We start from the raw sequence: 13,836 nt of genomic DNA on the forward strand, positions 1-13,836 counted from the left end.
CCTCCTCCTCGCCCTCACTCCTCCGCCTCATTCACTGGCTGGAGCGGAGGCGTCCCACACAATGGAATAATCAATACCCAGGCGCCCGGGGCGGCCCCACTGAGCAGGTGCAGCGTCCCGCCCGCCGCGGTGAGTGCCGGGAGTTGTAGTCGGTCGGTCCCTGCTCCCACCCGCCTGCCAGCAAGCGCCGCGTGCGCGCGCGCCGGACCCAAGGCCCCAGGGCTGGCGGCCCAGCGGGCAGGGCCGCCTCGCTCAGTTGCGGTGCCGGGTCCAAGCCAGTGCTTGCAAAGGTGGCAAGCGCCCTTAAACTCTTTCCTGTGTTCTCTTCCTCTCCCTCCTGCCTACGGAAACCGTACATGTATGTGTCTTGTTGTTTTAAGTCGGCTCTAGAATAAGCCTGGGCTTCTACCAGCTTCCTAGAGCTGCCCCAGGCCTATCTTTCCCCCTCACACTCCCTCCTCCTTGCCTTATCAGTCCCCGTCCTTTCCAATTGGGTACTAGAACCTCTTGACAGCAGTTATTTTTAAGTCTCTGGGAGCTTCTGTCTCCTCCACTCAGAGTTGGGCTAGGAAAGGGAGATTTGGGCTCCTGGTCCTCATCTTTAGGTTATAAGCTCTCTTACATTCTAATAATAAGTGTAAAGATTTATTGAGTCCACAGAACAGTTCCAAGCACTTTTATGTACATTAACTTACTTAATCCTCACAACTAGTCCCATTTTACAATTGAGGAAACCAGGCCACAAACAAGTTAAATGGCCCAAGGTCACATGGCTAATAAATGACTAGGCCAGGTCTCAAACCTTGCTGCTCTGACTCCAGAACTCACAAGAGTTGCTACAGCCTACTTCTCTTAAAAAACAAAAAGAAAAGGAATGAAAGAAAGTAGAGAAGGGAAAAGAAAACAAACAAAAACAAACCTTGGAGTTCACAGGAAAGAGAAAGAAGAAAGAAACTACCAAATTGAATTTTTATGATGTGACCATTTATCCTTGAATCCTCACCTGTAACTGTGGCAGTCCACATTTTACCAGGAGATATGAGAGGTTTAGGGAAGTGGAGTTGCCTGCCTAAGACCAAACACCTAGAAATCAAAGCTGGAAGTTAACCCCAGGTCTGTCTGGTTCCTGGGTCTGCTCTTCCTTTCAGTTAAGCTGCTGCCTCTGCCCCACTGCATGGGACCTTATAACTCAGGGAAGAGGACCTTATAATTGAGAGGAAGAGGTCTTTTTCTCCAGTGAAGAAAATTGAAAATTGAAAGATGGATGAAAAGTAAGCCAGTGACTGGAGCTAGGGGCTGGAGGGCCGCCCCTCCCTGATTACTGGTGCCTGTTATGGGGTGGAGGAGGGATGCATCCAAGATATCCCAAGTTAAAGATGCCACATCTGTAAATCAGTGTCCTTCACAGTTCTTCCCACAGATCATGTTTCCAGAAACATACTGAGAAAATGACAGATGTTGAGAACCTGGCACTTCTCACCCATCATAGGAGTTGAAAAGAGCCACTGTTCCTCAGCAACCTACCTCACCCACAGGGGCAGACACACAGTCTCCAGGTAACCACAGTCCTCCAGAGTGAGTAAGGAGAAGGAGCTCCTCTGTTTTGTCTCCCAAAGCAGTCAAAGGGCCACTCTCACATCTTGCTGTATTTTAAGCAAACATGAGTGTTTCTCCTACTCCAGACAAAGCCTGGTCAGGGGCCACTGGCAAATCAGTGACAGATTCCTCAGTTTGGCACAATAAGCCCTTTCCAGCTGGCTCTTCAACTGTTTTCTAGCTTCAGCTCCTCCTTACACACTGGCCAAGTGCTCCTATCCAAAATACCATTCCTCATCTGATAGAAAGTTTTCCACCCTTACCCTAAACACTCAGGCCAGGATGTATTATTCCCTCTAAAACTCCAGAATGGTGGGACGCCTGGTGGCTCAGTGGTTGGGCATCTGCCTTCCACCCAGGTATGATCCTGGGATCCGGGATGGCGCCTGCTTCTCTGTCTGCCTGTGTTTCTCCCCCCATCCCCGTAATGAATAAATAAACAAATCTTTTTTAAAAATTAAGAAAATAAAACCCCAGCATAGTTAAACTGGTCTTAATTATCCCCTTTTTCAGCCCATTGCCACTAGCCTGTATTTTCAGGCCGCCATAATACCAGTCAATAAAAGATCTCTTGGACAGCATCTAAATGAGTGGTTTGGATTTCAGGCTCATTTGCGTAGGGAGTGAGGGGGCTGGAGACGGGACTAGGGCTCAGCTTCTTCCATCTGCACTGCCCCTGCTCAACTTTAGGTGGAATCCCTCGGGCACTAACAGCAGCTTTCCTTGTCACCATAGCGACGGGTGGGTCGAGAAAGCAAAATCTCCCTTCGGAACTACATCTCCCATCATGCACCCGGGCCCCGGGTGCCGGGCTCAGCCGGAGGTCTGAAACCCCAGCCCACCCCCGGGAACCGGGAGGGGTCGGACATGAGGAGCAGAGCGCAGGGGTACTTCTGCGCTCCTGGCCCACCGCGGAGGTCGCAGACCCACTATCATTTAGCAGGCCTCTCGCGCTTGTGCTTAGCACCGCCACATCAGGCCTAATATGGCCGCTCGTGCCGAGGAGCGGCGTGGTGCGCAGAGAGCCGGGCCGAGGTCAGAGGCCAGGGACTGCTCCCGGCATTCCTCGTGGGCGTGGCGTAGGCTCCCCTCGCCCATCTCCACGTCTCGCGAAAAGGAGACCCTCGGGCTTTGAGGTGAGACCCGAGGCTCCGCGGGCCTGGCCCGGTGCTGTGGCGAAGGGCGGTGTCGCTGCCGGAAGTGAGCCACAGGCCACGGGGGTAGCAAGGTACAGAGGGCGAGTATTTTGAAAGGAGGACACCCACTGGTTTTCTGGGGAGGCTTTTGGATTGAGGACATCAAAGTTGTAAGGGATTACCTGGAGATCTGTGACTTGCAGAACGTTAAGGCATCAGAGACCAACGGGGCCATCCATCACAGAGGCAGGTAGAGAGAGCTGTAGCCCCAACACAGAGCTCTGTGACAATGTGTGCCTCATAAATTCTTTGGGGGGGCGGCGGTTTGCTGCACTGTCACCCTGCAAGGCTGAGCACCCGTCGGAGCTCAGCAAATGTTTGTTGATTTACTGATTGTAGGTAGCATGGCCCAGGCCTTGATTGAAGTGGAGCGAAAATTCGTTCCTGGGCCTGACACAGAGGATCGGCTGCAGGAGTTGGGGGGCACCCTGGAGCACCGCGTCACCTTCCGCGACAGCTACTATGACACCCCTGAACTGAGCCTCATGCGGGCTGACTACTGGCTGCGACAGCGCGAGGGTAGTGGATGGGAGCTCAAATGTCCTGGCAGGCCAGGTGTCTCGGGACCCCACACTGAGTATATGGAACTCATAGTTGAGTCTGACATTGTGGCCCAGCTCTGTGAGGTACTAGGCACTGAGGTCCTGGGGGCTGGAGGTGTGGCTGCTGTCCTGGGCCCACTGAAGCTGCAGGAAGTAGCTAGTTTTGTGACTAAGCGTGGTGCTTGGAAGCTGGTGCTATCTGGAGCTGAGGAAGAGGAGCCTCCACTCAGGGTGGACCTGGATACAGCCGACTTTGGCTACACAGTAGGTGAGATAGAGGCCCTGGTGCACAAGGAGGCTGAGATCCCAGCTGCCCTAGAGAAGATCCACAGCCTCAGCAGCATGCTTGGTGAGGGAGACAAACGCTTCTGTGCCTTCTTTCCTTCCGTATCCCTCTTCTGGATGTACCCCCTGAACACCAGTTAGAGGGGAGGGCCTTGGGGTTATTTCTGTAATGGGGATTGTCTGGGCAATGTTTTGGAGGTCCTAGTTTGCTTTTACAGAAGCTGTCTAACCTGTATCAGATCCTTTCTTGTCCCTCATTTCCCCTAGTCCTTGCCTCATTTAGTTCTCACATCTCCAGCCACTCCCAAGTTTGTGTCCATTCTCTGCTTGACTCTCCATCCCCCACACCCTGTCCTCTCATTTTTACAACTACCTAGATCCTCATTTAATGTGTCCTGTTGGCTTTAAATAAAAGGCAAGAACACTGCATTTATGTGACAGACCATAGCACAAGTCATGGCAGATTTTTCTGTAGACAGTTCATCCACAGAAGGATGGGGTTGCACATCCCATGAGGCCTTAAAGTCCTGGAATGTTGCTCTCACTTTCTCAGCAGACATACACTGAGCTGAGTTTTCTGCTATATGCCCAGTGTGCTTCCAGGCTCTAATGATAAGACACTGACTGATCATGGCTCATGTGGTACACATAGAGGCTAGAATTCTGTGTGATTCCCACGCCATGGCTATAGCTGCTTCTTCTTTCTATAGCCTTGTTTCTGTATGCATCTCTGCATGTGCTTCATTACCAACCTTAAGAGCTTTGGCCTGTCTTCATGGCACCTGAACTCTTCACCATTTCTCCTTGCTGGAGCAGAGGCTAATGCTTGGCTTCCCAGCCCAGCCCCTGCCTGAAGTGGCCCTTGTAGGCCCCACTTGCACAGGCCAATCAGGGTGTGCACTGATGGGTTACAGAAACTGGTTGGATGGCATTCAGAATCTCAGTGCTGCCTTGGAAACAACTTTGGGGTCTGGCTATGTGGGCAGGGAGCAGAGTCAAAGCATTTAAGGCTCTATCTGGTTCTCTCCTCATTCTCCTTTTGCCTGCAGGTGTGCCAGTACAGGAGAAAGCACCTGCCAAGCTGATTGTGTACCTACAGCACTTCCGGCCTCAGGACTATCAGCACCTGCTAGAAGTACTCAGCCCCAGCAAGAAGCCACAGGGGACTAAAGCTCCTGACAGCAGCCTGGGCTAGGGTGTCACTTCCTCAGCAGGGAAGAGAACTCTGGGTTTAATAGGGTTCTTTTCTGGGCTCACTGTGCCTCCTTCCCTGGCCTTCTTCCCCAGTGGCTCCTCTCTCTGCAGCTCTGCCTGTTTTCACTTTACTCTCAGTTATCCTTCCTTGAGCCCTCCCTGGCTGCCTCCTCTCCCTCATCCGTCAGACACAATCTGTGGGCCGCCCCTCTCCCCTGGCCGCTAAGCAGCCTCCATTGATTTCCGCTCGTGTTTATAGGATTTCCACTTAGCCGTGATCAGTAGTTAAGCACAGGAAAATCCCTTGCCACCCCACCTCCCTTGGTCGATGCCATTGATTCTGCCAGCAGCTCCTAAACCGCCTTACAGCTGAGTTAGAGATGAGGGGAGGCAGCAGGGATTTCCCTGCCTTGGGGTGTGGGGAGTAGCAGCAGGTTGGGGAAGTGGGTGGGAATCCCTGTTAGAAATCTGTAAGTTCTGGTTTTACTTTGCTACTGTGCCCTACTCTGGTCCAAATGGTAGAGTGCCTCCTTTAGAGGTTTAGAGGCAAATTTGCTCCCCAACCTGGAGAGGGTAGAAATGACCCTCCTTTGTTGAAATAGGATCAAGGGAAAACACAGACTTCCAAGATAAAGAGACTCTTCCCTTGCTATGATTCATAAACATTTTCTATCTCAAATATACCCAAATATGGCTTTCCCCCTCAGGCTTTATTGGGCTTTCATTATTCGTGAGAGGTCCGGGGGGCCACCCCCCATGGATTTTGCAGAGGCAAGTGCAGGACCAGAGCGCCATCTGCTGGCAGCCTTCAGGTACAGGCTCCGAGTGGCTGGGACCTTGGAGAGTTTGGGACACAGGAGGATTTCAGACTGAGTGGAGGCTGAGTTATTGCCATGTTTCTGAGTTATTGCCATGTTTCCATGGGCAAGTTGTTCACCTCAAAGATCTCCTGCACCGACTGGCCAAAGTGGTTGTAGGTAAGGCGCAACTTTAGCCTCAAGGGAGCCTAGGAATATGAGGGGAGACCAGGGTTAGCACCTGTGATTTCTCCTATCCCTGGCCCTTATCACCAGGCGGTGGGGTGTGGGTGGGCGCTCCTAAGCTCACCTTGTTAGGATTGAGGATTCTGAGCAGCTGGGTCACTGGAAGGCCACTGTGAGCTGGAACTGTGTCCCCACTAGGAGCCTGTAGCTGCAGCTGGAAACTCTGAACACAGGAGGTTGGGCAGAACACAGTAAGGCAGCTAGCTGGGCTCAGGCAACCCCTCCACACCCAACAGTTTCAAACCTTCTTCCCATAACTCCCCAAGTGCTTGTCTCATTTTCCCCCCCACCCACTTCCTCTGCTTGGCCTTTTCTCCTGGAGTGCCCAGGCCACTTTGAATCCTGGTCTTCTACAAACCTTGGGCACAGCAGCTTGGCAGATGAAGTGGATGACATCAGCCTCTGAGGTGTTGATAGCAGTGATGGTGATTAAGAGCAAAGCAGGAGTTCCAGGGGGTCGAACAAAAGACAGATTCAGCTGTAGTCCTTCACGTTCAAACACTCTGAGATTTGGGATGGAAGCTGGAGTATGGGAGAGAGAAGCAGGTCAGCGTATGGGCAAAACTAACAAGCTTATTCATTCATTCAATAGAAATTAAGTGAGCATCCACTGGGTGCAGGGCAGTCCTTTAGATGCTAGTGACAAAGTGGACAAGAAGATGAAGTCCCTGTTTGGAGCTGAGAGTCTAGTGGGCAGAGAAAAACAGTAAAACAATAAACAAGAAAACCACAAGAATCACAGATTAATTGGTGCCATGAAGAAAATATACCATGTCAGAATAACTGGGAGTAATAACTTAAACAAGAGTGGCAGGAGCAGGCAATTGACATTTTAGCTGAGGCCTGGAGAATGAGAATGAGCCAGTCATTTAATGTGCTAGGCAAAAACATTCTGTGTAGAAGGAGCACAAATTGCAAAGGGCTTTGGTGAGAGGGCCCGAGGAGCTGAGAAGGGCCAGTGGAGCAGGAAAGCATAAAAGATGGGTTGGGATTAGGCACCTGGGCCCCACAGGACAGGGTAAGAAGTTTAGAACAAAGGGAAGGCACTGAGGGCTATCCAGGAGGGAACTGGCACAAGTTAATGAACCCTCTTACCTATCAAGATGGAGATGTGATGGGGGGTTCACAGCACAGAAGAGGGCATGGGGACCTCGGTCCTTGGTAAAGAAGGAGGAACAGCACATTTCCACCCCTCCTTTTCTTAAGGTGTCTTCATCTGCCCTTTGCTGAGGCTTACCTGGGGGTGGAGATGCAGAGGGCAGGTCACAGGGCAGGTCGAGGAGGTGTACCAGAACATCTCCTGGGGAGGGTTCCAGAGGAGGTGGGGGCTGGGCAGCCCCAGAGGTGCCATCCAGGAGATCTAGCAGATCCAAGAGCTCAGAGGCCTGGGGGAAAGGGCAGAAGGAGCAGGGCTAGGTGTGAAAGCCGAACAAGTCCTCTTCCCCCTGGGGCTTCTGACCTTCTCACCTGTGGCTCTGTGGGAACAAGACTGGCTTCTGAAAGTTGAGCTTCTTTGCTTTCCTTTATCTCCTCATCCTGAGTGCCACCTCGCTCCACAAGAGGCATCTTTTCTAGGATGGCAGCCCTGAGAGGATGGAATACAGGTGTGTCCGTCTGGGCAGACCCTGGGCTTTTCATAAGCAGCATATGGGAGGAAGGGTAAGACCGTGCCCACCCGGGCACATGGTGGGTTGGAGTGCCTTTCTGATTTCCTAAGATGGCACACTGTTGTTGCTGGTTTTCAGATGAGCAAGGAGGGTTGGAAGCCACTTGGCTTCAATGAACTATGGGTGGGAGGCCCTGACTGTAGAGGAGGAAGGACATGGGTGAGGATGAGACCCTTCCCACAAAGGGGCACTGGGGAGAGGTCATCTGGCAAGAGGGCAGCGGTTTGGGTCCTATGTTGCAGCACAGTAATGGTCACACCTCATGTGGTCGTACTTCCGGAAGAGCGTGTTATACTCCACGGCCCGCTGCTGCAGCTCCATGTCCAGGCAACTCCCATAGATGGACACCACCTGGCGGATGCGGCTGAGCCACAGGGTGATGTGTGAGTGGGAATGGCAGCCTGCCCTGCCCTTCCATCCCAGGATGTGGCACGGAAGGGAAAAGCCCCGCAGAGTGGGGGGCTACCTGCAATACTCAAAAGGCTCGGAAGGAAGAACCTAAGGGTTGGGGGAATTGGGGGTGTGTGCATAGACAAGGAGGGGCATCTGTCACTAGAAGCACCAAGACGATGGTCTGTGGAGGGGCTAGGACCATTTCTTACTTGTTGTCCCCACGGAGCCGGGTGCTGAGCTTCATGAGGGCAGTCAGGGCATATCCTCGGGTGGCTGGCAGGGACATATGGGACTGTAGCACCTTTTCCAACAGGTCCAGCACATCCTCTTCCTCCACCTTCGGTGAGGGACACAGGCAATAACCCTGGGGCATCCTGCCTTTCCTGCCAAGTCCCTCCACAGTGTGCATCCAATGTAGGCCTCACCTGAAGGGGCTCAGTCTCCTCACAGCTCCCCTCCAGCAGGAGGTCCCCGTATTCTCCAATGCACCAGGCTGCCACTTGCACCAGTGGTTGCTGTGCGTGGTAAGAAAAGATGCTAGGCGAGGTCCTGGGTCCCCTCCCCACTTCCGAGCCCGGGAACCTCCTTTTATGCAGTGCAGAGATTGTGGGGTTTGGAGAGCTGGGGAAAGGGAAGGGTCTTGCATAGGAAGTTTATAAAGAGTTTGTGTCCTCCCCCCTCCCCTTTCCTGGCTCTTGGATGTCTTCTGCCCTCTGGTGGCCAAGTATCAGAACTACATAGGCTCACCAAAAGGGGCTAAAGGAGAACGAAGCTAGAGGGTCTCTCTTGAGGAAGAGGGGAGGGAGGGGGTATGTGGTTTCTGCCCACCAGACTTAATACAGAAAATGGACTGTAGATAGATAGTGGCTGGCTCTTCTTAATCTACTCAGCACCCAAGGTAATAAAACCTGATACATGCAGAAAGAGCACTATCTCATTTGACCTCAAAAGACAGCTCTGAGAGGTAGGCAGGGTTGAGAGTTGAGTACACTCAGTGCAGAGACTTCAATTAGTCATCTGTGGTTACACAGCCAGTAGGTACTAGAGCCAGGACAGAAGTCCAGGTGTTCTAAATAAAAACAGGGCTAGATAGATAGATAGATAAATAACAGGGCTCTATCCTTGAGTGTCTCTAGTAAGTAGGTAGCTGTGATCCCCAGAGAAAAACAGCTGGGCATCGGGTATAGGGAGTAGGTGGCCCAGGAAGGGCAGGTGGCCCTGGTTCTGGTGGTGGGAACAGTACTTGGGAGATGTCCTCTGCCAGGGCACTGTAGAGGCGGCGCACAGAGTAGGCATGTAGCTCCTGGGCACCCCCAATCAGCTGTGTCAGGTTGGCCACCGCATCATCCCGTACATGGGTGCCTGCCTGGAAGGGGTGAATGTGGCCATGTCAGGGTGGTAAACCCTGTCCACTCCCTCCCAGTTCTCTTAGATCAGTCCCTGCCTCACCGTTGTCAGCACACGCAGGATGGTGTCTATGTGCCACCGCTTGGTTGGGGCAAACCTAGGGGACATATGCCTCTTCAGCCCTGGTGCTGACCCTCCCCAGACTCTATTGTCTTTGCCTCCTGGGCACCTGTCACCTCACCTCTCTGCTGCCAGCAGGATGCCTGAGGCGCAATCGGCCCGTAGATCAGGGGAGCAGGATTCCAGAAAGCTCTGTAGCTCTTGTGTCATGGCTCGCACATTGGAGCTATTCACCAGAGCCAGACTCAGCTCCAGGGCCCTCCTGGCAGGAGAAAGAGGTCTGTCTATCCCGGGTTGCCAGGTCACCCTGAGATATGCCTCAGGCCCTTCCTGTCCCCTTAATCCCTCTCCTTCAGCTGCTCTGAGCTGGCCTAGGTCTTAGCTACCAGATACGCGGCCCTCTGTCCTGCTCACCGGCTAAGGGAGGCATCGACTTCCCGTAGACATTCCACCACAGTGGGCCGGTGCCGCTGCACCGCGCTGTGATCAGACTGCACCATACGCAGCAATGACGTCAGGGCAACATACCTGGCCAGAGTGGGAGAGGACCTAGATCACACCATGGTCTTCTGCCCCCTCCCTGCCCCATCCTGCTCCGAGTACTGGGATAACAGGCAGGTAAATCAGGAGACTCTGGAAGAAGGAGGCTCAAGGGCCAGGGGCTCAGTGGCACAGCCCAGCCAGACCCCTGGACTATTACCTAATGTTCTTGTCACTGTTGAGCAGAAAGCGGCCAAGGATGTTGACAGCCAGAACCTATGGAAGGCAAAGGTTGAGGAAAGTCAGGGAAGGAGCAACCTGTTCTTTAAGGAGTGCTGACGGCAGGGCACAGGATGATGGGTGGGGAGGAAAGACCAGTGAATAGAACCTGTCTGCCTGGCTGGGGTTGGGAGAGACATATGGGATGATACCCGCAAGCCGGTGGCAGAACGGATGTCCATGATGGTCAGCACCGTCTCAAATAGGACTGCATTGCCCGCATTTCGGCTGGTGTCTGTGTTAGTGGCCACCTGAGTGGATGGGAGAGAAAATGCAACTAGAAGGGGCTCTGTCCTTGCCTCAGGTCTCTGGAAGGTATCCACCTCGTCACCCCTTCATCATCTGACAAAGTTCTCCAAGCCCCCATGATGTGCCAGGGGCTGCCACACTTGGTGATCACAGTCTAGAGGGTAGCAGGGAGGTGATTATATGGCCACCATGGGGTGGGTGGTCATGAGAGGGGTACCCAGGGCTGGTAGGATCTCAGAGCAACACACCTAACCAGTGCCACTCTCCAGCGCCCCACCTGAGCCAGCAAGTCATTCATGGTATCACTGCTTTCTTCATGGTTCCGGCCCAGAATCCGAAGCAGACGAAGTATCTGGACCTGAGATGGGTTAAAGATTGACAGGTAGAGGGGTTCAAAGATTGTAAGGAGTAGGGTTGAAGAGAAAAATCCAGGGTTGAAGAAAATATTATGAGGGGTCTGGCTGGTTTCCTCGAGCTTCCCTGCCCCTCTCCCTCTCCTGCACAGGTCCCTTGGGTCCTAGGAGAGCCAAGGCATGTGAGGCCAGGGGATTTAGAGACAGGCTTTTTTGTTGTTGTTACCAAACTGGATTTCTGACCTTTAGGCATCACACCTTCCCGCATCAGTCTTGAGACGATCTGCGTGATCCTGTGCCTGCCACCCTTCTGCCTAAGACACTCACTGATCCCAAGTGTTCTCTGGGAGGTGGTCACTAGCCACGGACTTACTGCTAAGCTCTTTGCTCCAGGGATACAGCAGTAAAGGGTTAGCCCACCTGCAGGAAGGGGTCGCTGACTCCAGATATGCTGTGCTCTGTGGAATATCCTGTTGTCACCAGAGTCCGGAGAATCTGCACCAGCTGGGGCACCACCTGGGGGAGAGGGGCACAGCCTTACCGGGCATACTTCCTCATCCTCTCAACCTTCAGCCCCATTCCAACCCCAGTCCCCTCTTTTCCTGGCCCAGGGCCAGCCCCTTTCACCAGTCCACCTTTTGAAAGTGCTTGAGGGCTGCAGGGCTTCGTTCACAGAGCTCCGTGATCAGCGTGATGGTGCCCAGCAGGATGCCTGGTGTGGGGCCGGGGGTGGGGAAGTGAATGATGGGATAGGGGCACAGGAGAATCTACTGCGTGTGTGTGTTCTGGACATGCTACCCTCCTCTTATGGGCTGCTGTGCCCTTCCCATTTTTCACTTCTGTCCATAGCCAGGTGAGGCAGGGGACAGGCAGCGGACAGGCAGCCCTGTGGCCTTACCATGGTGGCGTTCGTGAAGCAGTTGGGCACAGGGTGGGAGGAAGATGTTGGAGAGCTCGGGGACCTTCCGGATCATGTGCACGGCAGTCAGAACAGCCTGTAGAGACCAGGGGAGGGGGCTCAGAAAGGGGCAGGGGTCTGCAAGGATGGACCTCCCACATTTATTTATTTTTTAAAGATTTTATATATTCATAGAGACACAGAGAGAGAGAGAGAGGGAGAGAGGCAGAGGCACAGGCAGAGGGAGAAGCAGGCTCCATGCAGAGAGCCCAACGTGGGACTCGATCCAGGGTCTCCAGGATCAAGCCCTGGGCTGCAGGCGGCGCTAAACCGCTGCGCCACCGGGGTGCCCGGACCTCCCACCTTTAACACATGGCAAACAGGACAGTTTGCAGTGGGAAAGTGCCTAGAGTCCTGCCATCTCACCTTCTTGCGCACATAGGAGCCAGGCTGCAGGAGCAGTTTTTCCACTTCAGTGGCCAGGTCCCGGCACATCTCAGCAGAGCCCACAGTGCTCAGAGTACACAGGGCCAGGCCTTGCACCACCTGAATCCCCTGGTTGAGGTCACTGCAGAGTTGGGAGGGTGGTCAGGCAGGCTCTGAGAAATCCATCCTTCCCAGTACCTATATCAGGCAGCCCCTGGGATTTCCCAGCTCCCGACTCTCCCACCTCCCTGATTCCAAGTGCTTCCCAGAACCCTCTCACTTCTTGATGCTGTTGGTAATGAGCAGATGGGCATCCTGCCTCTCATCCAGTAGAAGCATGGCCCCCAGGTAGCCCACCCTCTTGTCTGTGAATCTGGGGGAGGCGATCAGTTTCAGGCACTCCATCTACAGGGAACGGGGCAGACCAGGAAGGGCAGGGGTGAAACTGGAGGCACTAACATCCCTTTTCTATCTTTACCACCGGATTAATTTGTAGTAGCACCGTTTCCCATCATCCTCCCTTCAATACAGGAAAGGCTTCGTACATTCAAAGCTAGTGGGTAGTCAGTTTCAAGGAACCAGGAGTCAAGGAAGATGGGAAAGAAAAAGAGGCGGCTTGAATGGGGCTGGCCAGAAAATGGAGGGTTCAGTCAGCTTCTGACCAATAGGGGTTGTATTGGAGAAGGAGGTCGGCGGTGTAGGCTGTGAAGGAGGGCTCAGAAACCTTGTAAGATAAAAAAAATCCGGGCGCAAGTAGGTGAGGGTGCTCAAGATCCTGCCCCATTAGCCTTCCTCCTCACACTCAGAAGGGAGGCGTCCCTGCCCAGTACCTGTCCAAAGTGGGCGGGGTAGCCCAGCATGTGGACGTAGAGCAGTTTGGCCAGCTGGCGGTGCCTGTGCAGAGGGTCCCCATCGCGGAAGGAGGCGCGGATGTGGGCGCACTCCTTTTGAATCACCTCCCGCTCCTGGGCTTGGGTCTTGGCCCCACGGATCTCCTCGATTAGATCTTGAAGCTTCCGCGAAGGCACCACCATCCTGAAGGGGCAGAGCCCGGAAATGGGAGAGGGCTTTAACCCTCTCGGGCCGGGAGTGCCTGGCCTTCCGGCCCTGGCTCGCTCTGTGCCAAGATCCTGAAGGATCGGGTCCCGCAGCTACCCTGAAACAGCCTGCATTTACCTCTTCCCACTTGGGCTTCCGAGTTCCGCCCCCTGCCGCCCGCGGGAGGAGATCCCCACTACGCATGCGTCCCCGCCCTCCCTGCTCCTGCGGAGCCTGCGCCAGAGCCCCGCCCACTCCCCCGCCCCCGGGTCCTTCGGCCGCACCTGGTTCCCATCCCTAGCTCGGCCGTTCCTTTCCTTCCAGGCTCCTGCGCTACCGCTTCCGCGGGATTCCCCCCCAAGGTCACGCCTCAGGCGGCCTCAGCTTCACACCCGGACGCCAGCCCTAACGACAGCCTCACCTGGCCGGTCTCCACTCCGCTCCTCTCCCCCCGGGGCTTCCTGGTGCGCGGCCGCGCGGGGGTTGGTACTTGGTCCGGCCCTTCCCTCTCTCCGCCCCGCCCGCCCGTCACGGGACCCCGCCCCCCTGGGCCGGCCCGCAGAGCGGCCTAGAATCCTCTGACCTCAGTCTTCAGGCTTCGGAGTTGAGGGCAAAGAGCTCTTCTGGCGGCAAGACTGCATAGCAGGCCTGGGGTTCCCCAAGAGGCCTCTTTGTACATTCTCACCACCCAGAGGCCCTCAGAGAGTTTGGATTTGAAGCCATCGCACCC

At 54.3% G+C, this 13,836-nt stretch overlaps 3 protein-coding genes and 1 long non-coding RNA gene across 16 annotated transcripts in view; 2 read left to right on the top strand and 2 right to left on the bottom strand.

Annotated features, from left to right (window-relative positions):
* The window catches only part of ZFHX2 (zinc finger homeobox 2), a 33,021-nt gene extending 29,418 nt beyond the window's left edge, over positions 1-3,603 (bottom strand). Inside the window, exon 1 of one of the 2 annotated variants that reach the window (XM_077908666.1) lies at positions 2,915-3,603. The gene's annotated coding sequence lies outside the window, so the exon portion shown is untranslated. Of the gene's footprint in view, positions 1-1,524; positions 2,444-2,914 lie in introns of those variants that run through there. The other variant, XM_077908664.1, reaches the window with a different exon arrangement.
* Positions 222-2,181, top strand: LOC144320322 (uncharacterized). Its single transcript, XR_013385848.1, has 3 exons — positions 222-358; positions 1,149-1,271; positions 1,409-2,181. It is a non-coding gene; the product is annotated as an uncharacterized LOC144320322 (long non-coding RNA).
* On the top strand, positions 2,348-7,363 carry THTPA (thiamine triphosphatase). 5 transcript variants are annotated; one of them, XM_077908682.1, is made up of 3 exons: positions 2,348-2,483; positions 3,132-3,683; positions 4,669-7,363. In XM_077908682.1, the coding sequence occupies exons 2-3, from the start codon at positions 3,137-3,139 to the stop codon at positions 4,812-4,814; spliced, it is 693 nt and encodes a 230-aa protein (XP_077764808.1). In that variant the 5' UTR covers positions 2,348-2,483; positions 3,132-3,136; the 3' UTR covers positions 4,815-7,363. The 5 variants fall into 5 exon arrangements, with proteins under 5 accessions (XP_077764808.1, XP_077764811.1, XP_077764807.1 ...); XM_077908685.1 differs by having other exon boundaries at positions 2,375-2,732; positions 3,132-3,602; XM_077908681.1 differs by having other exon boundaries at positions 2,376-2,824.
* Positions 5,505-13,528, bottom strand: AP1G2 (adaptor related protein complex 1 subunit gamma 2). Of its 8 annotated transcripts, none has more exons than XM_077908671.1 (22): positions 13,391-13,528; positions 12,899-13,103; positions 12,349-12,473; positions 12,069-12,210; positions 11,643-11,739; positions 11,380-11,456; positions 11,165-11,260; positions 10,669-10,749; positions 10,295-10,393; positions 10,084-10,139; positions 9,798-9,911; positions 9,505-9,645; positions 9,366-9,420; positions 9,160-9,282; positions 8,342-8,431; positions 8,126-8,253; positions 7,798-7,887; positions 7,324-7,441; positions 7,094-7,241; positions 6,215-6,378; positions 5,921-6,019; positions 5,505-5,819 (listed from the first exon to the last, which is right to left on the bottom strand). In XM_077908671.1, exons 1-22 carry the CDS (start codon positions 13,399-13,401, stop codon positions 5,718-5,720), a joined length of 2,361 nt encoding a protein of 786 aa, XP_077764797.1. In that variant the 5' UTR covers positions 13,402-13,528; the 3' UTR covers positions 5,505-5,717. The 8 variants fall into 8 exon arrangements, with proteins under 8 accessions (XP_077764797.1, XP_077764796.1, XP_077764798.1 ...); XM_077908670.1 differs by having other exon boundaries at positions 7,783-7,887; XM_077908672.1 differs by lacking the exon at positions 7,798-7,887.
* Between the last annotated feature and the right edge of the window lie 308 nt (positions 13,529-13,836).

The sequence above is a fragment of the Canis aureus genome, chromosome 9 (assembly GCF_053574225.1).
Source record: "Canis aureus isolate CA01 chromosome 9, VMU_Caureus_v.1.0, whole genome shotgun sequence".
NCBI classification, from domain to species: domain Eukaryota; kingdom Metazoa; phylum Chordata; class Mammalia; order Carnivora; family Canidae; genus Canis; species Canis aureus.